The sequence below is a fragment of the Mustela erminea genome, chromosome 9 (genome assembly GCF_009829155.1).
Source record: "Mustela erminea isolate mMusErm1 chromosome 9, mMusErm1.Pri, whole genome shotgun sequence".
NCBI classification, from domain to species: Eukaryota; Metazoa; Chordata; class Mammalia; order Carnivora; family Mustelidae; genus Mustela; species Mustela erminea.
Window position 1 is genome coordinate 74,001,470 of NC_045622.1, and position 23,656 is coordinate 74,025,125.

At 35.9% G+C, this 23,656-nt stretch overlaps 1 protein-coding gene across 3 annotated transcripts in view; it reads left to right on the forward strand.

Moving 5' to 3' along the window:
* The window catches only part of PRMT3 (protein arginine methyltransferase 3), a 130,679-nt gene extending 110,981 nt beyond the window's left edge, over positions 1 to 19,698 (forward strand). For all 3 annotated transcript variants that reach the window (XM_032356360.1, XM_032356359.1, XM_032356361.1), the window contains 3 exons: positions 6,837 to 6,887; positions 7,085 to 7,172; positions 18,747 to 19,698. In XM_032356360.1, the coding sequence (XP_032212251.1) occupies positions 6,837 to 6,887; positions 7,085 to 7,172; positions 18,747 to 18,856 (249 nt within the window). In that variant the 3' untranslated portion in view covers positions 18,857 to 19,698. The remainder of the gene's footprint in view (positions 1 to 6,836; positions 6,888 to 7,084; positions 7,173 to 18,746) is intronic.
* The last annotated feature ends 3,958 nt before the right edge of the window (positions 19,699 to 23,656 follow it).

Genomic DNA, 23,656 nt, shown 5'->3' on the forward strand with positions numbered 1-23,656 from the left:
GAGAGCAGGAGCAGGAAGAGCAGAGGAAAGGGATCTGAAGCAGACTCCACACTGAGCGTGGAGCCTAGGTGGGGCTCGATCTTAGGACCCTGAGATCATGGCCCCAGCTGGAACCAAACGTGTGTTGCTTAACCAGCTGCATCACCCAGGTGCCCCAGTTATGTGAATCTTAACAGTCTGATGAGTCAATTATCTGCACATTGTTTTTTTGTTTTGGGGGTGGGGGGTTGCACATAGTTTTTTATTGCAGGTGAATTTCTTCCTACCTTCTCGTGCTTCTGCTTCATGGGTGCTGTAGAACTGATTTTGGTATTACCCTCCACCAGACATGATTAGGGAGGTAAATCTGTTTGAGTTGAAGAAACTATTGTGCATTTCAGAGGGAACAAATAAAGTAGATGTGACTTCAGATTTATCTTTGTCATAGGCCCCTGCCAAATTCTCATAATCAAAGTGAATTATATCTTTATTTTTATTTATTGTCTTGAGGCTTAGCATTGTTTTATTACCCCAAACTACCCAGTATTTCTTTCACTGTATTTGGGGGGCTTGGAGGAAGATGAGTTTCTTTGATTTTTAACTGAATTTCATAGATAGTTCAATTTGGGGATTGGAAGACAGTTCTAAAATACCTTTGTATTCTCAAATACTTTGATTTTTTAATTCTGTTGCAAACTCATGCATCAGTCTCCCCTCTTCGTTTAGAGCTATATACTCTATTATAATTACATTTGTTCTATCATAGTAATATTGCCAGTCTGTCTTTTACCAGAGTTAAATATATGAAGTTTTACTTTGTGTATTTTAAACAGATTTATATTTATATTTGTATTTAGATCACATTTCCTGATAATGGAAGTTGTTAGTATTATAGTAATATATATTTTATATAATAAATATATATAATTATAATTATTATATAATTATATAATGATAATAAATATAATAAGTATATATAATTATTATATTATAGTTGGAAAAACTTGTCATTTTTTTTCAAGTTCATTTAGTTCCTATTATATATTAGATATTGCCCTAGCCTTTGGGTATACAGAGGTGGGCGTTGCTAAGGGAACTGATAAAAGGTAATAATAATTAAATTGAATGTCTTTCCATGCAATACTATAGATCATTTAACTCAAGTGTTAAAAATAATTTATTATCACAGAAGCTGTTCATTTTTATGGGAAATCTAAATTATAGGTAAGGCTGATGAATATGCACATTCCAAATCTATCATCTACTTCAATAGGTATTATGATTTGTTAACTGGTCGCCTGTTGATGAAAATGTGGGCTAAAATTGGCATCTTATAGATAAATCATTGCAAGCATACTTGATAAATTTCCATAGAATATTTTTTGGAAGTTAAGATTTACTGGGTCAGTGAGTATATGCATTATATAAACATTTTGACTGAGCCCATAACATGTATTTACACAACAGAAAAGTACACAGATCTTAAGTATAGTTTGATAAAATTGCACAAAGTGAATACCCACCATGTATCTAGCAGTCAGCTGAAGAAACAGAATATTACCGGCAGCCCAGGAGCCCTCCATGTAACCCCTTTCTAGTTTCTACCACTGTTGAAGGGTAACTACTGTTGTGACTTACAACAGTGTAAATTGTTATTTTTTGTTATTTGTTATTTTTTGAATAGTCTATATATAGATAGAATCATAGCATGTGTACCATTTTCTCTGTGACTTCTTTTTAATACAGATGTTTTGTTTTTTATTATGTATTGCTAAGTTCCCTCTAGAAAGATCATTTCAGTTTATTTTCCCAGTATGCATGCTACCTTCCCCACTAACTATGGATATTATCTTTTAAAAAATGTTTTCCCCACGGGACGCTGGGGTGCCTCAGTTGATTGGACGACTGCCTTCTGCTCAGGTCATGATCCCAGAGTTCCGGGATCGAGTCCCACATCCGGCTCCCAGCTCCACGGGGAGTCTGCTTCTCTCTCTGACCTTTTCCTCGCTCATGCTCTCTCTCACTGTCTCTCTCTCAAATAAATAAGTAAAATATTTAAAAAAAAAAAAGTTTTCCCCGGAAACCTGGGTGGCTCAGTAGGTTAGAGCCTCTGCCTTTGGCTCAGTCATGATCCCAGGGTGCTGGGATCGAGTCCCACATCAGGCTCTCTGCTCAGCAGGGAGCCTGCTTCCCCCACCTCCATCCCCCGCCTGCCTCTCTGCCTACTTGTGATATGTCTCCCTGTCAAATAAATAAAATATATAAGATATATATAAAATAAATAAATAAGATATTCTAGGAAAAAAAAGAGTCTGGGGTTTTTTTTGTTTGTTTCTTTGTTTTTGTTTTTGTTTTTCTTTTGTTTCATGTGGTATTTGTGTTTCTCTAACTTATTTCACCTAGCATAGTAACTTCTAGGCTCATCCATGTTGTTGAATAGGAAGATTTTATTCTTTTTTTTTTTTTTTTTAAAGATTTTATTTATTTATTTGACAGAGAGAAATCACAAGTAGATGGAGAGGCAGGCAGAGAGAGAGAGAGAGGGAAGCAGGCTCCCTGCTGAGCAGAGAGCCCGATGCGGGACTCGATCCCAGGACCCTGAGATCATGACCTGAGCCGAAGGCAGCGGCTTAACCCACCGAGCCACCCAGGCGCCCGGAAGATTTTATTCTTTTTTATGACTGAATATTTCAGTGTTCGTATGTACCACATCTTCTTTATCCATTCATCTATCAGTGGGCACTTAGGTTGCTTCAATATCTTGACTATTATAAATAATGCTGCAATAACATAGGAGTGCATGTATCTTTTCAAATTGGCAGTTTTGTTTTCTTGTATAAATACCCAGTGGAATTACTTAATCACATAATATTTCGATTTTAAACTTTTTGAGGAATTTCCATACTGTTTTCCATAGTGGCTGTACCAATTTCCATTCCCACCAACAGCCAAGTATTCCTTTTTCTTCACATCCTCATCAACACTTGTTATTTGTTGCCTCTTTGATTCTAGCAATTCTGACATGTGTAGGGTAATACCTCATTATGGCTTTGTTTCTAAGTTTTAAGCTTCTCTTAAGTTTCTGCCTATGTGTGATGCTTAGAAGGCCTTCTTCACATCCCAGTTTTATAAACATTTATATGTGTTGGTGGCATTTTGCTCTTCTTCCTCCTAACCACCCAACCCCCTGCACTGATCTTTGTAATTACATCTGCATACATGGAAAGCCCCACCAAATGATGTTATATCATGTTTGTCTTAAAAAATCGTAAGTATTTTAAAGAAATTCTGAGGGAAAAAGCAATCTTATATACTTAACAAACTGTTGATCATTTCTGTTGTTTTTCTGTTGTTTTTGACGTTTCAGGTTTCCTCCCAGTATTATTGCTCACCAGCTTGAAGAACTGCCTTTAACGTCTCTTCTTTTTTTTTTTTTTTAAGGTTTTATTTATTTATTTATTTGACAGAAGGCGATCACAAGTAGGCAGAGAAGCAGGCAGAGAGAGAAGAGGAAGTAGGCTCCCCGCTGAGCAGAGAGCCCGATGTGGGACTCGATCCTAGGACCCTAGGATCATGACCTGAGCTGAATGAAGACAAAGGCTTTAACCCACTGAGCCACCCAGGCACCCCTAACATCTCTTCTAAAGTTTTTTTGGCAATGAATTCTTTTAGTTTACCTTTTCTTGAAAATGTCTTTATTTTGCCTTCGTTCCTGAAGTATATTTTTGCTGGATATAGAATTTTTGAAAGGTTTTTCCTGCTCCTATATTTTTTTCCAGCTGGACCTCCATTTACCTGTATGTTAGTTGCACAGGCCCCTGAGGCTCCTGCATTGTATTTCTTTTTTTTTTTTTTTTAAAGAATGTCCTTCTTTTTTTTTTTTTTTAAGATTTTATTTATTTATTTGACAGAGAGAGATCACAAGTAGGCAGAGAGGCAGGCAGAGAGAGAGAGAGGAGGAAGCAGACTCCCTGCTGAGCAGAGAGCCCGATGCGGGACTCGATCCCAGGACCCTGAGATCATGACCTGAGCCGAAGGCAGCGGCTTAACCCACTGAGCCACCCAGGCGCCCAGCCTGCATTGTATTTCAATCTTTTTCTGCTGATTTTTCAAATTAGATACTTTCTATTGACCTATCTTCACATTCACTGATTTTTTTCTTTTTTTTCTCCCTGTCATCTCAATTCTGCAGTTCATCCCAGGGAGCTTTTTATTTTGGTTATTACATTTTTTAATTCTAAAACTTCCATTAGTTTTATTTATTTATTTATTTAGTCATTCATTCGTTCATTCATTTAGTAGTTTCTTTTTCTCTACAAGAATTCCTATCTTTCACTTCATTTCAGTGTGTTTTCTACAACCCCATTTCTACTGCCTCATAACGGCATGGTTATAATTCTGTTTTAAAGTTTTTGTCTCATAGTACCAGCTTCTGGGTCATCTCACAGTTGGCATTTGTGGATTATCTCTTTTCTGAAAAGTTAAGGACATTTTCCTGGTTCTTTGTGTGTTGAATAATTTTGGATTGTTTTCTGGATGTTGTGCGTGTTATGTTGTGTGTACTGTCGGTCCTGTTGTAATTATCTAGAGAATGTTGTTGATGTTTGGTGTGAGTGGGCAGTCAACCCAGTTAAAGCCAGAACATAAGCCCTGTCAACCATGTCTGGGCAGGCAGTGGTTCACATCTCAGTCTAGTTCTTTAAATGTTTGCTGTAGTGTTTTGGGCTCTCCTACACAGACCCTATTTAGTGATTAGTCTAACTCCTACAGCTTTTTCAAATCTCTCTTATGTTCTGGAGATCTTTGTTGATTAGAGGTTTTCAAGGCCTGTGCCAGTGATTGAGATTTTAGTTCCATTCTCTCAGCCTTTGTTATGTTGATTTGGAACTAATCTGTAGTTCAGAGGTCAGGCTGAGACTTTTTCTGGTCCCTACAAAGTAGGGTTCCTCTCCTTCCCCCACCCCCGCCATGATTCTCACATTCTCTTTTTTCAGTTTTTCAGTTGAAAATTATAACTTCTAAGTCTGGTTATTCACTGATTTCATAAAGTATCCTGACAACATAGTAAGACTAGCTGAATTTGAAACTGAAAATCTTAACTAAAATGTTTTGAGAACATGCTATATGAGAGACCTATGCAAATTAAGGAGAGCAACAATATGAATTACACATAGGCTTTGTTTTTAAAAAAACATTGCCGTCTGGGACACCTGGGTGGCTCAGTTGGTTAAGCGACTGCCTTCAGCTCAGGTCATGATCCCATGGTCTAGGGATAGGTCTTGGGATCCTATCCTATCCCACATGGGGCTCCTTGAACAGCCAGGAGCCTGCTGCTGCTTCTCCCTGCCGCACCCCCTGCTTGTGCTCACTCACTCACTCTCTGTGACAGATATAAATAAAGTCTTTAAAAACACACACACACATTGTAGTCTGATAGCACAACTAACTATAAGAAGTATGGTAAGTTCTATAATAGAATTGTATATAATAAGCACATTCTCTAGGCAAATATTTTTTGTGTACTATGGGCCAGGCACTGCTCTGGACACTGGTGAACAAGACTGGCATACAGGAATAAATTTAAGAAAATAGTTGAATTAGTCTATGGAGAAATACCAGGAAATCAACTGATAGAAGTCATATTTTAGAAATGTTCTGAGTAACTACATAGTTTTCTATAATAATCTGTACCTGAGTACTACATTGTTTTATATTTTGTCTGTTTCATAGAATTATAAATAGTATTTTGATTCTTTCTTGGTATCTAAAATGTAATGAACCTCAGTGTTAAATATTGAACTTGTTTTGGGCCCAATCCATATTAACCTTACAGATCAATAAAAGTTCACATTCTCAACAAAAGCAGCAGAGTACACAAATAAGCTAGCTTTATAGTGATTTTTCAATAATCGGTGTCCTATTTTTAACACCTTATAACTATTTTTTAATGCCAGTTTTAAAAATAGATAAAGCTAATGCTGTTAGTGAAAGAAAAAGGGATGGTATCATTTAAATTTTAAAAAGAAATGAAAATTGCATATCCTCATCTGAATATTTGTCTTTTAGAGATCATTTTATACTATCACAGTAACCCTTAGAGTTACCTCAGAGGTTCTCCTTTGGGTATTTGCTTAAACATATGTTTTATTTGAGTACTATTATATATTTTTAGTTTATCTTCAGCCAAAAAGTGGCATTTAAAAATTCTGTTGCTCTCATTACAAAAATATTCATAGTACTTTGCTTTAAAATTAGATGTACAAGATCAGAAGAAATTAAATGAGATCTTTGTATAAAAGAGTATGTTTAAGTTAAATTTACTGCCGTGTCACAAACCACCTTAAAACCAGGTACCTTGAAGTCACAATCATTTAGATTTATTTGTGTATGATTCTGCAGTCGGGACTGGACTTGTCCTCTAGTTCTTCTGCTGGTTTCTCCCCAGGTCTCTCAGGCTGCTGCAGTTGTCTGAGAGCAGAGCGCAAAGCTCCAAGATGGCTCCCGCTTGCACAGCAGGCTGTCTTTGGGAGAGCATGGGTCAGCTCTTGCGGCTGGCTGAGCCTCTTCCTTCATGTGGTCTCTCACTTTTCAGTAGTCTACCACAGTCATTTCTCTAATAAAACACATATTGGTTATTTGATTAGCCTTATTGCCCTTATTATTCTATTGTTTCTGTGGGGGGAAACCAAATTATATGACTTCATTCACATGTAACATCTTTTCCAGGAGATAATAGTGACCTGTCATAAGTATAAGAGGTACCTAGTCTTTGAAATGGTTTCTTTTTGCCTTTATCTTGAAAGACTGAATAATTGTTATGTCATGTAATTAGTTTAATAATTTTTTTTTTTAAACAGGCAATTGCTGGCTACTTTGATATATATTTTGAGAAAAATTGTCACAGCAGGGTAAGTATTATGAGTTTTCCCATAAGAATTAATTATGTGAAATACATTGTATTTTGTTTTTGTGCCCCAAGGTGTTTGATCATAAGCATTTTGCTATTGTAAGCAATCGGAGCTTGTATTTGATGTAGTAGATTAATGTAGCATGATATTAAAAATCTTGTACTTCATCAGATACTTTTGAACTCTCACCAATGCAGGTCGTGTTCTCCACGGGCCCCCAGAGTGCCAAAACACACTGGAAACAAACAATATTTCTATTGGAAAAGCCATTTTCCGTTAAAGCAGGTGAGAAAAAAAAGGGAGAGAAATGTCTTATTCTTTTGAAGTAAACATTATTCCTTCATTCCACAGGGACTTTTTCTATGCCCACTGTCTTTGAAACAACACAACATGCTAAGTAAATAAGATGTTCTTAGAGCTACATAAATTTTAGATGGCATATCATTTCAATAAAGTAGTGATTTAAAGAAAACTTTTATTTAGATTAGATTTATAATTCCTGCCAGTTAAAATGTGCTTTAATATGTAGCTTTTATTTTGAGTACCACAAAATAATTCCAACAACTTTTCTTTAAGTATTAACTAGTAGTATATATTAAGTTGCAAATAAAAGTAAAAATGATTTCACTTCCAAAGTGACTATCACTGATAAAGGTGAAGTGTAAATTTAAAAGAATGCTATTCCATAGTTACAGTGTCTACATGGCTCTCCCCAGTCTGTACCCGCTCAAATCTCACATGGTGCTCAAGGTCTGGCCCAATTCTGCATTCTTCTATCTTGTACCTCATTGATTGCTCACTCTGATGAGCACCTAGAGTTCTTACGTACCTATACCCTTAGCTCCAAAAGTTAGAATTTGACTGTGGAATCTCTGTTATTTAAATTGTTTATTACATATAAATTATCCTCCCCCACCTTTGCAGAAAGCTTTCTGACTATATGAAGCCTGAATGTATAACAAACTTCCATGAAAAGAAATTCAAAATCACTAGGAACTCAGGGAGAGAGGCCAATTAAAACTATATAAGAGACTTTCTTATCCATCACTACAGGAAAAAAAAAAAAAGTCATAAAATTTAACAAGGTCAAGTACCTGCAATCATGTAGCCAAATGGAACTTTTATACTCTTCTGCTGATAGTCTTTATTGGTACAGCTTTAGAGAACAGTTTGCTACCTTCAAGTTAAGTGTAGATGTATAAGTATCCATCGCTAAAACCACAGTTTTTTTCTAGGGATGTATTCTGAACAGTCTCCCCTGCAGCCTGTCTACAACAATCTTGACAACAGTATGGTTTGTAGAAGTGAAAAATTGGAGGCACCCTGAATGCCCATTAACAGAAGATAGATAAATATGATAGTTGCATACAGTAAAATCTCTGTAACAGATTAATCATGTATTTGTGAATATCAGAAGCAACATTAAGCAAAAAAGAGTGATTCCTACAATACATTGTTTATATGGAGTTTAAAGACCAGTGAAACAGTTTCATGTACAAACACACATAGTCAAAGTAAGAAGCAATACTTAAAGATGATAACTGGGGAACTCAGTGTGGCTGCCCCTGCAGAAGAATAGAAATAGGATCAGGGAAGGCTTTATAGGGGATTCAGTGCCATAGACCTGAATTATTCCTTTTAGAAATTGAGGGAACTGTGGGAGAATGTTAAGATTTGACAAAACTTGAGTGGTGGGTCTGGGTGGTCATTATACTGTTCTCTCTGTGTTTCAAATATTCCATAAAATTCCGGTATAGTTTATTTCACTGTTGGTGCATAAATTGAATTCGGTAGATGTACATAAACACTATTTTAGAGTAAAGCAGTACCTCGTTGTCACGTTTTCACTTTAAGATTGTAGTGCTACGGAAATGAAACCTTGATGGTCTCATTTTCTCTTTCTCCAAAAAGCTTGAGCACAGCAAAACTGAAGTGTGATGAGCACAAATGAAATTTTATTACATTTTCATTTGTTTTTGTTTGGTTGGGTTTTTGTATAGCTTTGGTATTTGGATTGATACTTGGAAACTTGAAAATGTTGCTTTCTTCACAGTTCCCATTTTATTATCTTAGTGCTAAATTTTAAAGGTTGTGCTAATTCATTCATGTTTAAATCTTGAGAGAGATTTAAGATAGCATTTGAATTTTCTCCTACTAATTACAACAAAGTATTATTTTATTCTAGTGAAATTTTGAAATCCTAACTACTTATTACCCAGTAATCCTTAGAGTAACTGATTCAGCTTTTTCAGAATACTGTGAAGGAGATGTATGATTGTAATATTGCCTTGTCTACATTCTGTATTTCTTTCATTGCCATTGTATATGTGCTTATATTTAAATAGTAAGACCAGTACACCACAAAATTTTGGAATCCCCTAAAATACAACCAGGAAAAACTTAAAAGGGAAATTTCAAAGTAAGGAAAATGTGGTCCTTCTCAGCTATGATAGTATAAAGAAGGGATTATATAAGGAAATACAACACCTTTTTGTTTTTTGTTTTTTGTTTTAAACCCTCCTAAATCGCTGGTGGTAGTACTAGTGAGTAGAAACCAGAAGTTGCTGGGCAGAGTACTAAAGAAGACATGCTAATCAGCAAAAGCCTCCAGAAATCTACACACAATGCCCCCTTAAGTTTTTTTGGTTTTTGTTTTTGTTTGGTTTGGTTTGGTTTTTGCCCCTTGAGTTTTAGATGTGTACTAAGATACATGGAGGTAGGATGAAATGCCTGAGGTCAAGCAAAGCATCTGAGGCAGCTGTGAACAAACACTTCTCAGAGATTCCATGTAGCTCTGGGTATTTGAGTTTCAACCAGCTAGAGTGGGGACTCCTTTTGGACGCTCTTCAGTCCAGAAGGACCATAGCTTCATAGTAGGAATAAACTATCCCTAAACTAAAGGCTAACCTGCATGGTCCTTAACAAAGCTTAAAAACAAGCCTCCTTAAAAGAAAAAGAGAAAAAAGAAAGAAAGAAAAAAAAACTGGACCAAAGTAACTTTACTGGCAAAAAAGGGGAAAAAAAACCACTGAACAACATAAAATTCATCATGGCCTAAACTTCCAATCAAATGCTAAATTCAGGAAAATGTCAATTGAAAGAAACAGATCCAGAAATGAAATTAGCACACAAGCATATTGAAACATAACTGCTGGGCACCTGGGTGGCTCAGTGGGTTAAGCCGCTGCCTTCGGCTCAGGTCATGATCTCAGGGTCCTGGGATCAGAGTCCCGCATGGGGCTCTCTGCTCAGCAGGGAGCCTGCTTCCTCCTCTCTCTCTCTCTCTGCCTGCCTCTCCGACTACTTGTGATTTCTCTCTGTCAAATAAATAAATAAAATCTTTAAAAAAAAAAAAAAGAAAGAAACATAACTGCTGTTATATGAGAAGATATTTAAAACCCAAATAGAACTACTAGAGATGGAAATTATAGTATCTGAAGTGAAAGTGCCATTCGATGCAATTAACAGCAAAAAAGGTCAGTTTTCTTAAAGATGCAGCATAAAATATATCCAAAATGAAGCACATAGAGGGAAAAAAGACTTTTTAAAGAAATGAACATATCCACAGTAACCAATGGGAAAATATGAAGCACACTCATTTAAATGTGATAAAAAGTCCCTGAAAGAAGCAGGGACAGAAAATATATTTGAAGATGCAGTAATGGCCAAATTTTCTTTCATTTGATAAAAGCTATAACCCACAGATTGAAGAAATTCAATGAACCCTAGGTAAGATCAATACAAAGAAAACAACACCAAGACATATCACAAACAAATTGCCAATAAATAGTGATAATAATATCAAAAGTCTTAACATGAACCAGAGAAAATAAAACAGAGGAACAAAGAAAGAATAATATCAGAATATTCTTCAGAAACTATGTAAGCCAGATGATAAATGACATTTTCAAAGTGCTAAAAGAAACTGTCAATCTAGATTCTATATTTAGAATAAATGTATTTAAAAAATGAAGCCTAAATAAAACCCTTCCAGAAGAAAAACACTACAAGAATTCATCTCCAGCAGATTGTCAATACAAGATAAAGTACGCTTCTCAAGTGAAAGGAAAATATCACCAAGTGGAATCTGAACGAAGGAATGGGAAATGTCAGAAATGGTAAATGTGTGACTTCGTAAAAAAAAGACTTTGTTTACTCATTTTTTTAATTTTGTAAAAGATAATTTAAAACAAAAATAATATATTACGGGTTTTAAAACAGAGACATACAATTATGGCAGTGATCAAAAAAAATAATGAGAAAATGGAAATATATTAAGTTTTTACATTGCACATGAACTCATTTAATGGCAAATCATGATAAATATGTATATTGTAAACACCAGAGGAACAAGTTAAAAAAAATTTTTTAATTAAGCTACAAAATATAACTGATAAGCTAGTAGTGAAGATGAAATGGAATCTCAAGAAAAAGATTTGGTTCAAAAGAAGATACAATCGGGTTGCCTGGGTGGCTCAGTGGGTTAAAGCCTCTGCCTTCGGCTCAGGTCATGATCCGAGGATGCTGGGATCGAGCCCCGAGTCGGGCTCTCTGTTCCACGGAGAGTCTGCTTCCCTTCCTCTTTCTCTGCCTGCCTCCCTGCCTACTTGTGATCTCTGTCTGTCAAAAAAATAAATAAAATCCTAAAAAAAGAAGAAGAAGAAGAAGAAGATACAATCATAAAGAAATAGAAAACAAATGGTATGGGACACCAGGGTCCTGGGATCAAGCCCAACACTGGGCTCCCTGCTTGCTGGGGATCCTCCTCCTCCCTCTGCCACTCCCCCTGCTTGTGCTCGCTCTCGCTCTCTCTCTTTCTCTTTGTCAAATAATAAAATTTTTAAAAAAAAAAATGGTATGATGGTAGACATATTCAAACATGGATAACTATATTAAAACTAAATGGTCTGTATATCCACATAATGGAATATTATTGAAAAGAAATAAACTGATGCTATGAAATGACATGGAGGAAACTGAACGCATATTACTAAGTGAAAGGACTAATCCCAAAAGGCTGCACACTGTGATTCCAGCTATATAACATTCTGGAGAAAGCAAAACTGTAGAGACAGTGGCGGGGGCGGGGGAGGGGGGGGATAAAATGGTTGCCGAGGGCAAGGGATACAAATAAGCAGAGCACAGAGGATTTTTAGGGCAGTGAAAATAAGCTTTCTCACCGAATGCACCTTGAATAAACCAGAATGCGTGGAACAGCTGTTTGAGATCCCTGAAAAGTAAATAATATCAGATAAATTGGAGAAGACCAGAATTCGAATACCCTGAACTGGTGATAAATTTATGATTTGTTTGCTTCGAGTATCCCCAGTCTGATCTCAGGCAGCCCAAAACTCAGAATTAAGGCATCAGCACAGATGAACTAGCTCCTCTAATTCTAACTTGAGGAATGGGCAAAGGATCTCCTAATGCTTAGAGAAATCCCCATTTTTCTTTTCTTTTTTCTCTTTGTTCTCTTACATCCTAGCCCCCAAATAACCCCACAGTGGCTGCAGTAGGGATCCACAAACACCTTAAACTCTGAGGGATAGTATGTAAATGAGTGGGTGTGGCTGTGTTCCAGTTAAGCTTTATTTACAAAAACAGGCAGCCAGCCTCAAAGCCTTCCATAAAACAAATCTCCATGGCACAGATTGCTTCACTGCAAATTCTTCCTGCTACTTCAAAAAGAAATAACACCAATTCTATACAGTTTCTTCCAGAAAACAAAAGAGAACTAATTTTATAAGGGCCTTGATACCAAAAACCAGACAAAAATTGTACAAGAAAATTAAACTACAGAACAACACCTTTCATGAATATAGATGCACAAATTGTCAACAAAATACTAGCAAACTGAATCCAGCAATATTTTTTAAAAAAACAATACACTAGGACCAAGTGGGGTTTAGTCCAGGAATCCAAAACTGAGTCAATAATCTAAAATTCAAAAATATTTTAGAATCATTTAATGGTCTCTTTTTTTATTTTATTTTATTTTTTCAATGTTCCAAGATTCATTGTTTGTGCACCACACCCAGTGCTCCATGCAATATGTGCCCTCCTTAACATCCACCACCAGGCTCAGTCAACCATGTTAACAATCCGAAGAAGAAAAACCACATGGTCACATCCAGTGGATGCAGAAAAAGCAGTTGAGGGGTGCCTGGGTGGCTCAGTGGCTTAAAGCCTCTGCCTTCGGCTTAGGTCATGGTCTCAGGGTCCTGGGATTGAACCCTACATCGGGCTCTTTGCTCAGCAAGGAGCCTGCTTCCTCCCCTCTTTCTGCTTGCCTCTCTGCCTACTTGTGATCTCTGTCAAATAAATAAAATCTTTAATTAAAAAAAAAAAAGCAGTTGACAAAACTCAGTATCTATTCATGATAAATACTCATAGCATACTAGAAATAAAAGAGAACTTCCTCAACCTGATAAAAGGCATCCACACAAAGTCCATAGCTTAGCGTCATACTGAATGGAGCAAAACTGAATGCTTTCCCTCTGTATGGAGCAAGGCAAGAATGTTCACATTCACCACTCCTATTTTCTTATATTGGAGGTCTTAGCCAGTGTGATAAGGAATGAAAAAAGAAACAAGTCATTGGAAAGGAAGAAATAAATCTGTCATTATTTACAGGTAATATACTTGTGTCCACAGTGAATTCTAAGGAATCTCAAAAAACTACAGAACTAGTAAGAGAATTTAGCAAGATAGAAATTGACAGGCTGGAAAAAAAGAAAAGAAGGAAAGAAAGAAAGAAATTGGCAGGCTGATTCTAAAATTTGTATGCAGATGCAAAAGACGTGGAGTAACCAGCAATTTTTCAAAGAATCATATTGGAATCCTTATACTGTATGATTTCTAAACTACTAAAAAGTTACATTAAACTAGACAGTAAGATATACTATAGGCAGACAGAGATTATTATAACAAGTAGAGAATCCAGAAATAGACCCACTTTTGTATAGTTAGTTAATTTTTTTCCAGAAGGTCACTGTATTCACTTGGAAAATGATAGTCTTCAACAAATAGTGTTTAGAACAACTTAAGTATTTGTACAGGAAAGTAGTTTTCATGCTTACCTTATACTGTATTCAAGAACCAAATCTAAATGGATCAAAAACCTAAATATAAATGTATAAAACTGCAAAACTTCTGGAAGATAACATAAGAGATAGTCTTTGAGACTTGGGGTAGGCAAAAGTTTAGGAAAGTGAGATAATGGTAAAACTCATTGCTGCACACATAAAATGTGCACATTTTACCGTCAGTTATGCCTTACTAAAGTTAATTTAAAAAAAAAAAGCCTTCACTGTCAAAAAAAAAGCCTTCACTGTCAATATTTCCAGGATGTAATCCAAATTTCTTTCCGTGGCCCTTTATAATCTGACCATTTCTCCTCATTTCCAGTCCCAGTGTGTTACATTCCTCATCAGTAGCCCATCATATGCTCCAGCTCATGTGGATTTATACAGACCACGCATTTTTTAGCTAACTTTCCTATCTTTTCTTACTCCTTGCCTTAGTCTAAGATAGTCTACCTAGAAAGCTGTTTGATCTCTTTCACTTGATAAATTTCAGTTTTCTCTGCATTACCCAGCTTATTTCTATAAATCTTCCCTCACCTTAGAAAATTAACTACTGTCTGCTTTGTTCTCCTACATCATTTCATGCATACATCTGTGTTAGTACATCTCAGTATGCTGTGATAAAGGGTTTTCTAATAGATAAGTTGTCTTTCTCCTTTTTGATCTGATGGTAGTATTTGCCATATTGTAAATATTTTACTGAATGTACCAATAAGTATAGTGATAAGCATTGTCATTGAAATCTCATTTCCTCTAATCACCTTGGGTGACATTGTGCCAAAGGCATTTACTGGCCGTTTTATTTGGTTGTCCCATTTTGTCAACTGTGATGTTCTCAAAAATTTTATCATACTATTGAACTTGAATAGCTTGGTGTTCAAATTTATCTTGGCATGTTTGAAGAGTTCTCTGTAGTTGTGTTTAATTACAACTAAAAGTAATTTTGGACTCCTTATGCTCTAAAATTATTAGATAAAATTAAATAAAGCCAAGAGTGTCTATTCAGAATAATTTGCTGTGCATATAAGTCTTGTTTTAGTATCTAGAAACTAATATGTTAAGATTTATAAAATAACATATTATAAATATGTCTTTCATTATGCTGCCTAGATTGTGGGGCATGGGGGCGGGTGTGTGAATATTTTTAGTAACAGTAAATCTCTTTTTCCACCCTTAAGGGTAGACTTGATATTTAGAAAATAAGAAAAGATGTTGTGTGAATAAGGAATTTCTCAGACTAAGAATTGTACATTTGGCCAAAAGCAAAATGGAAGTATAAAATAATGAGCCTAGTTTGTTTTGTTTGGTGTTTGGCTTTTTTATTATATTTTATTCACAGCCTAGATCTAAAAATATTTCAGAAGAAATGCTGTTAACATTTGAGGACTTCTAGCATTCTGGGAGTAACAAACCATCCTCCCAGAATTAATACTTTTAAAGTAGTTAGAGAACACTTACTTTAAAGTTTAAATTCAACGTGTTTGTCCCCTTTCCTTTAATGTACAATTTTTTACTGTATGAACTTATATGGCAGTGTTTACTGTAAAAATCCATATCTTTTTCATGTAATTTCGCTTTGAAAATATGACTAAAGTCAGGCTATTTATTTTTCTTTCTCTGTATGTATCTAGTAAGCATTTATATGATGGAAAATCCATTTCTTTTTCTCTTTCATTCTTTAAGCTCTAATAGTGATAATAATGATTTTAAAATTTTCCCCCTTCTGGGGAAATGAAATTTCATTGCTCTGGAAGAAATTAATTTTAAAAAGCCACTAGAACAGAATTGAAATGAAATCAATTTTGCTCTTGATTGAACTGCAACACTGCTTTGTGGTACTAATGGCCGTCTGCCGATGAGAAAAACAAGGTGGTAACAGCTCAGCTCCACAGAGAGTGTCCTTTGCAGCTCCCATACAGTACACATGCTTAACGGCATCAGTCATTTTATATCTATTTGACACTGATTAATTACTACGATCCCTCCTGGTATTACACCTACTGACTTGGCACTTTTGTCAGGCCTAAACAATTGACGGGAGTTCAGCAGGGTGAATTATGTATTTATTACTGTGACCCTTCATGCTATTTAATTAACTTAAATAAGTGCTGTTTGCACCCTCATTTTGAAATTAAGATTATTATAGAAATAGTTACTTTGCTTGTATTTCACCTTAAGACATGAAAATTATACTAGTTTATAAGGGAATTACTGTTAGGACGTTTTAATTATTCAGATGTTTTGTTTACTATTGATGCTTAAATTTTTTTTCTTTCATGAAAATTTATCAAAAGTATCCATAACTAGTTCATCTTGACTTGTGCTACATAGAACTCTTCAATGTATCCTTTAAACTTGAAATGAAGAATTTGATGCCTGCCTCATAAGCTCTTTAGAACACTTTTGATTTTGACCATTATATTAAGGATTGAACTTAAATCAAACAGCAGCAACCATTAGAGGACATGCACTAAAAAGAAACATTTGCAACAATACCTCATATCCATCAACAAAATCACTAACTTGAATGCACAAAGGATTTTTTTTTTAAGGTGGTGGTTAAACATTTGAAATGATACCCATCACCACTGATAATCACTGAAGTGTAATCAAAGTAGTCAGATTCTGACAGTGTTTAAATAACAAAAGTATTGTATTGTTTTCTTTTACTCATTTTTTTGTTTCGTTTCTAATAACACCAGCATTGTTGAAGATGGCAGGAATTAAAAACTGGAATATACTTTATGCCTTTTTTGAAAGTATTCCACTTCTAATCATTCATCCTAAGGAATCAAATCAAAATTCAGTTTTTTTTAAATATTCGCTATTCTAAGAAGTGAAAGTAATAGAAGTAATAGTGTTTGTTTGTTTGTTTGTTTGTTTTTAAAGATTTTATTTATTTATTTGACACACAGAGATCACAAGTAGGCAGAGAGGCAGGCAGAGAGAGAGGAGGAAACGGGCTCCCTACTGCACAGAGAGCCCAATGCGGGGCTCGATCCCAGGACGCTGGGATCATGACCTGAGCCGAAGGCAGAGGCTTTAACCCACTGAGCCACCCAGGTGCCCCAAACTAATATGTTTTAAATTGCCTGCCTTGGGGCGCCTGGGTGGCTCAGTCGGTTAAGCGTCTGCCTTCAGCTCAGGTTATGATGCCAGGGTCCTGGGATTGAGCCCCGCATCGGGCTCTCTGCTCAGCAGGAAGCCTGCTTCTTCTTCTCCCACTCCCTCTGCTTGTGTTTCCTCTCTCACTGTGCCTCTGTCAAATAAATAAATAAAATCTTTAAAAAAAAAAAAAAAAGGAAAATAAATTGTCTTTTTTTTTTCTTTTTTAAGATTTATTTATTTATTTGGCAGGGTACAGAGAGAATTGTTAAGGTGACTCCCTGCTGAGAGTGGAGCCCAACAGGGGGCTCCATCCCACTATCCATAAGATCACAATAGTCACTGAAACCAAGAGTCAGATGCCCAATTACCCAACCTACTGAACCACCCAGGGGCCTCAAGTTACTTTTCTTTGAGTATATTCCTTGTGATTTTTATTTTGATTTATGGAATATTTAGAAGTCTTTTGTTTAATTCCTAAATGTTTTGGGATTATTCAAGTATCTTCAAGTATCTTTCTGTTAATTTTTAATTTTATTCAGTTTTGGTCAGAGAACATATTCTGTATGATTTCTTTATGTTTAAGTGTATTAAGATCTGTTTTATGACCCAGCATATGTAGATGTAATCTGTCTTGGTTCTGTAGATTCAACCAGGTCAAGTTGGTTAATAGTGTGTTAAATCTTCCATATTCTTTCTAGTTTTCTGTCTAGTTGTTAGTGCAATTATTGACAGAGGAGAGGTGAAATTTCCAGTGATAATTGTGGATTATATTTGTCTTCCTGTGGTTCTGTCAGATTTGCATCATGCATTTTGAAGCTCTTTAGTCATATAGTCATACATAAAAGTCATTAGGTCTGTATGATTTGAATGATTATTTTGAAATGTGTTTCTTTATCTCTGGTTGTATATTTTTTCCTGAAGTCATTTTTGTCTGATGTTAATACTGCCATTTCAGACTCTCTATGATTAATATAGAATTACATTATATAGAATATTATATAGAACAGTACTCCTTCTTTTTACTTTGATGCTGTCTCTACATTCAAAGTATTAAACATATTACAGTTAATATTAGTATCGGTGATACTAGATTTAATTCTGTCATTTGCTTTTTTTTCAAGTATCCCCTGTTATTTCTTGCTTTTTTCCTTGTTACTTTTTTTTTTTTATTGAATACTCTTTATTATTTCATTTTATCTCCACCCTTGGCTAATTAACTACATGTGTTGGGTTTGTTTTTATAATTGTTGCTCGAGAGTTCCAGCATGCCTTTTTAGCTTACCAGACTACTATCAAACATTGGTACGCCATTTCATTTATAACTTAAGACTCTCAGTAATTTACTTCCATTTACCCCTTCCAATCCTTTGAGCAAATTTCACTTCCCCAGTTGGTGCTATACATGGATTATCTCCCAATACATCATTGTTATTCATGCTTTAAATATTCAGTTATGTTTTAAATTAATTTTAAATTTTTTCATTTTTTTAGATCTGCTTTGTTCAAAAATTAAACATAAAATTATCCTAAAAATTTATTAATTTTTTTCCAAAATGAGTGAACTGTCTCACAACAATAAGCAAGAAGTACTAGGTATACATTATTATTTTCCTGCCATACTGTATTCCTTGAATTCTTAAACACATCTTTTGCCTCTCTTCCATAGGTGAAGCCTTGAAAGGAAGGATAACAGTCCACAAGAATAAGAAAGATCCACGTTCTCTCATTGTGACCCTCACATTGAATAATTCAACTCAAACTTATGGTCTCCAGTAAAAAGGCTATGAAAGCACAACTAACTTGCAGTTTTTAGTATGGCAGTGGGTTATGAGTAGGAGTGGAGAGAGGGGGTTTTATGTGAGCATGTAGCTGATGGATCTTTTCTAATGAGTCTACTCAAGATTAGAGACATGTGGTTGGAATCTCATATAATTCAGCTAAGGAAGGGAACAACAGTTCCTAGTGGACCACCTACATTATTATCACAGTCTTGGAAGTCTGCTCAGCAAGAGTTTACAAATGGAACCATTACATTGAGTTTAGCTATACTGAAAATATTTAAATAGGCCTAAATTTGAGACAGAAGTAGTCTTTTGTTGTTTTTAATGTTTCTTACTATAAATTTTAAGCACTAGTAACTGATGAGTTATTTGGGTAATGTTATATTAAACTAATAACTATATACAAACTATTGTACATTTTATTACAGATTTCTACTCTGAGGAGTAGTTTTTAATTGTATTATTTGGTAGAATATTAGAGTATAAGTAAAGAGCAAGTGGGAGGGACTAAAATATGGAAAAGAACATCACACAAATCATATTTGAAAGACAGCTTAGTTGATTACCCTCTAGTTCTGAACTTCTCATCTTTGCAGAAGTTATTTCGCCAGACAGTTTTCTAGTAATGCCCAGGAAATCTAATTTCAATATGTTTATCCTAGGTTTCATACAAGTTTTTAAAAGGTCGGGAAAAATAAGTACTTACTTACTAATATATCTTTTTCAAACTAGATTTACATGTAACTGTTAATCTACTTACAGTTGTTGTGTTTACAGTTATTGACTCAATTTGAAAAGCAGAATAGAAAACATTCAATAAAATGTGTACAACAACCATTAACATTATAAAATATTTTAACATACTAAAGCCTTTTATAAGATCAGAAGCATTTTAAAAAGTCTTGTCAAAGGAATCATCTCTAAGAAAATGGGGATTTAAGGACAGCTGGCTCATACACTTTTTTTCAGTTCAACAGCTGGTTTTTCTTCAAAATAAGACCTACACAAGGCAGCATGGCGTGGTGTTGAGCCGCATGAGCTCTGGGGTCAGTGCCTAGGTGCAGGCTCTGGTGACAGCTCTTACTTGCTGTTGGATCGTAGTCCTGTTCCTTCACCTCTCTCTCCCTTTATGAATACACTAGTTCATGAGTTAATACATTCCAGCTACTTCAATGGTAGTATCATTAGTCAGTCAAGGATCCTTCCACGGAATATGTGCTGTCTACATTAGATTCGTTTGGGAATTGTTCCCTCATCAAATAGTGCCCTTAAGTACATGAATGGGTGAAAATATTTTGACAGAAATTACTATAGCAAAACTCTTTTAAAAATTGTCTTTTGGTCTTAGGGAACTGGACTACTAGCAATGGCAAAGTTAACCCCTTCAAATGATGTATTTCAGATCATAGTCTTTTAAGTCTTGGCTTCTTCTATAAGTGTAATTTCTGTTTTCACTGGGTTAAACCGGCCAGCTTGTTTTTTAATTTAAAACATTATTAGAAATGTGTGGTGCTGATAATTTAGCTCAAAGTACTTTAAATTTTGTCTGGGAAGACTTCAGGTACAAATTTGGGTATAGTAGAGTGATAAAAATAAGGAAGCCCTGTAAAAAGATTTAATGGATTTTTAAAGTAACCAAATACAGCCTAATTTTTTTGCCTTTTCCTTCATGTAAGTGAGTAACAAATTTTTAAACTATTTAAAAAAGCATTTCTCAAAAATGATTTTTTTTGTAAACTCTTGTTTGATTTGCCTAGATTTTCATCCAGTGGCTCTTTTAATTTTCTCCTGGTTATAAATAGGCCAACGATAGTTGGTAGGTCCCTGTTTACCTTTCCAGGCCAAAACATTCTAATGTGTATACCTAAACATTTTATGAGAACATGAGAGTCCAAATGTTAGCTCTTTGATTGGAATTTCAGCCGTTAAGCTGGTACAAAAAATTAAAACTTCATAGCCCCTGACAGTGATAAATGCACTGTCCTTTCATGCTGTGACCGATGCACATTTAGGGATAGCAAACTACTCTGTCCCAAGGATTTTATTTCATTTCCATTAAGCTTTTGAGATTTTATTTCATTTCCTATTTTTCTTTGTGAAGATTAACAGTGTTATATTGTAATGTATAGGATTCATCCAACTAGTCATCTCTATTCAGTCAAAGAGTAATTTTTGAACAGAGCATTTTGGAAGGAGTGTTTCAACAAAACAACTCTTGAGGGTGGACAGCATTGCAGAAAGTGGTCCAGTAAGGAGCCCCAGCTGCTAGCACATTATAAATTTATAACACATTATAAATGAGGGAGCTGTCATTTCCCTTCAAAATAACCTGTTTGAAAAGGAGAGCAAGTAATTCTGGTCCTGTAGGGTTATTTGCTTCTTACCACTTAGTCTAGGTTAACCAACCTGGTCTGCCTGTATCTTCCATTAACATACCTTTCTCTCTTTTTAAAGTGGAATATCTAAAATGTATTGTGTGAAGTTATCGAGCTGAGGTCTGCAGTCAGTCACTATCAGGTGGAGCGAGCTTGCTGACAGTACTGCCAAAAATTTAGAATAGGAACAGGATCACACATCATTTAGCTCCTGCCAGTCATGCCAGAAATGATCCTTTAAGCTGTAGCATAGATCCAGAACATCTAGGGATTCAGATTTTTCTGTGACGAATATCTCAAAAACGGTGTTACATCTACCCTGCTGTCATGGAATTTGAATCTGTGATGAAAGGCAAGGTCAATGAGATAGCTGAGGCCAAGCATTGCCTACAGTGGATTGGCAGACTATGGCCTGGGGCCAGATCTACCCCATAGTCCATTTTGATAAAGTTTTACTGGAGCAGAGATAGCTAATAGGGTACGTAGACTTTCTTCACAAGGTTCATTAAGGGCAGTGGCAGAGAATATACACCCAATAGAACACATTACAAAGACTGTAGTTTTTACAAAAACTTGAAGCTAAGCAACTAGATGTACTTCATTTATGAAACTTAGAGGATTAACCAAGACTTCACCCTAATTTAAAATACATATATATAGTATTTACATACTTGAGACGTGTCTGGAATTGCAACAGTGTCCTGTGCAGAGGAAATTAGTACACTAAAACTTTGTAGCTGGTTATCCATTTCAGTTAGACAGTTTTAATGAGACAGAGAGAGGTACAAACAGAACTTTTTCAAAGTTAGAGATGGTTGAACCTCACCCACGAGCTACAAACTAAACTAATGAAGGACTTCTGTGAATCTCACTAACCTCTGGGTTTCTAAGAGGGCTCTGGACCCAAAACCAACTGCCAACATTAGGAGAGACAGTTGGGGTAATTGCTTTATATCAGCACTTTTCAACATGCCTTGAGGTTCCCAATGCCTGCCTTGCTTGGTTCTCATTCTAGAATGTGGTGTTTAATCACTACGCACCATGGGAAGGTATGTAAAGACCCTGCCCAGCTATCAAGCCTTGGAGGCTCATGTATTTTTAATGATTTTGTGTTTGTTTCCCTACTATAAAGTTAGGGTAAATTTTTCCAAGCAAAATGATGAATAAGCAAACTACTTTAAAGTATCTTAGCAGGGACGCCTGGGTGGCTCAGTTGATTGGACGACTGCCTTCGGCTCAGGTCATGATCCTGGAGTCCCGGGATCGAGTCCCGCATCCGGCTCCCAGCTCCACGGGGAGTCTGCTTCTCTCTCTGACCTTCTCCTCGCTCATGCTCTCTCTCACTGTCTCTCTCTCAAATAAATAAATAAAAATTAAAAAAAAAATCTTAAAGTATCTTAGCAATTCACTTGACTTTTCCAATAAAGTTTTCAGTGTAAAAAAAAAAAAAAAAAAAGCCTACCAAAGAAATGGTTTTCATATAGTGCCTCAACATCTTGACTAAGTGGAGTAGTTAGCATTCATTTAGCTCTAGGGTATAGCTAAATATATTGTAAAAAATAGTCTTATCATTGAGTTTGTTGTAATTTTTTAAAATTAAGATAACAACTTAAATAGTAAAGGAAGATGAAACCCCAGACTCCCGCTTGTTCTGCATCCCAGGCTCATATCCCTGTGCAGTTCTGTGTGTCTCCTCTTTTCTTTCTGAAATCCCTTGCCCTCCTGAGGATATTGCTTCCCCCGAAGTCCTCTTAAATAGTGACTGTCCTCTCCCACACCACTTATCTCCCTAGACTTGGGTGTGCATTAGGTGACTTCCTTGTTTTTGGTTGCCAGTTATGGACCATTCTCTCCAAAGTCCTTCCTATCCCCTCCTATCTTTATCTTCTGTCAACAAGACTGTAACATAAACTTTCTACCTCCAGCTTAATTTCCATTCCTTGAAGTTTTAACTGCCACCACTGCCCCACACTGCTCCTGCTTAATCAGTGAGTTTAAGATTTCATGTGAATGATCCTTTTATACCCTGACCTTTTGGCTCATTGACCTCATTCAGTGATCTTGCCCTTTACCTAAATTCAGCCACTCCTGTGGTCATCCTGTAGAACTGGCTATATACCCAGGGCTAAAAACTCCTGTGTAAATCTCAACATTAAGTATCATTCTAACTTCCTCTGTTTTCAGCTCACTCTCTTTTGTGATCCAATTCCAGCAGTCCTTCAACTCCACTGACCAAAATCCACTCATTCATACCACGTCTTCTGTCGCTCACCCCTTCCTGTTTACTCTTTCCTCTTGGATGAGTTTAAAATCTGTAGTCCATCATTATAATCACTCCCTTTCATATCGCTGCTACTTCTTCATCTCTTCCTTCACTTTTCTGTACTCGGCTAAACCACAATTCTGCTTCTAGTCCAAAC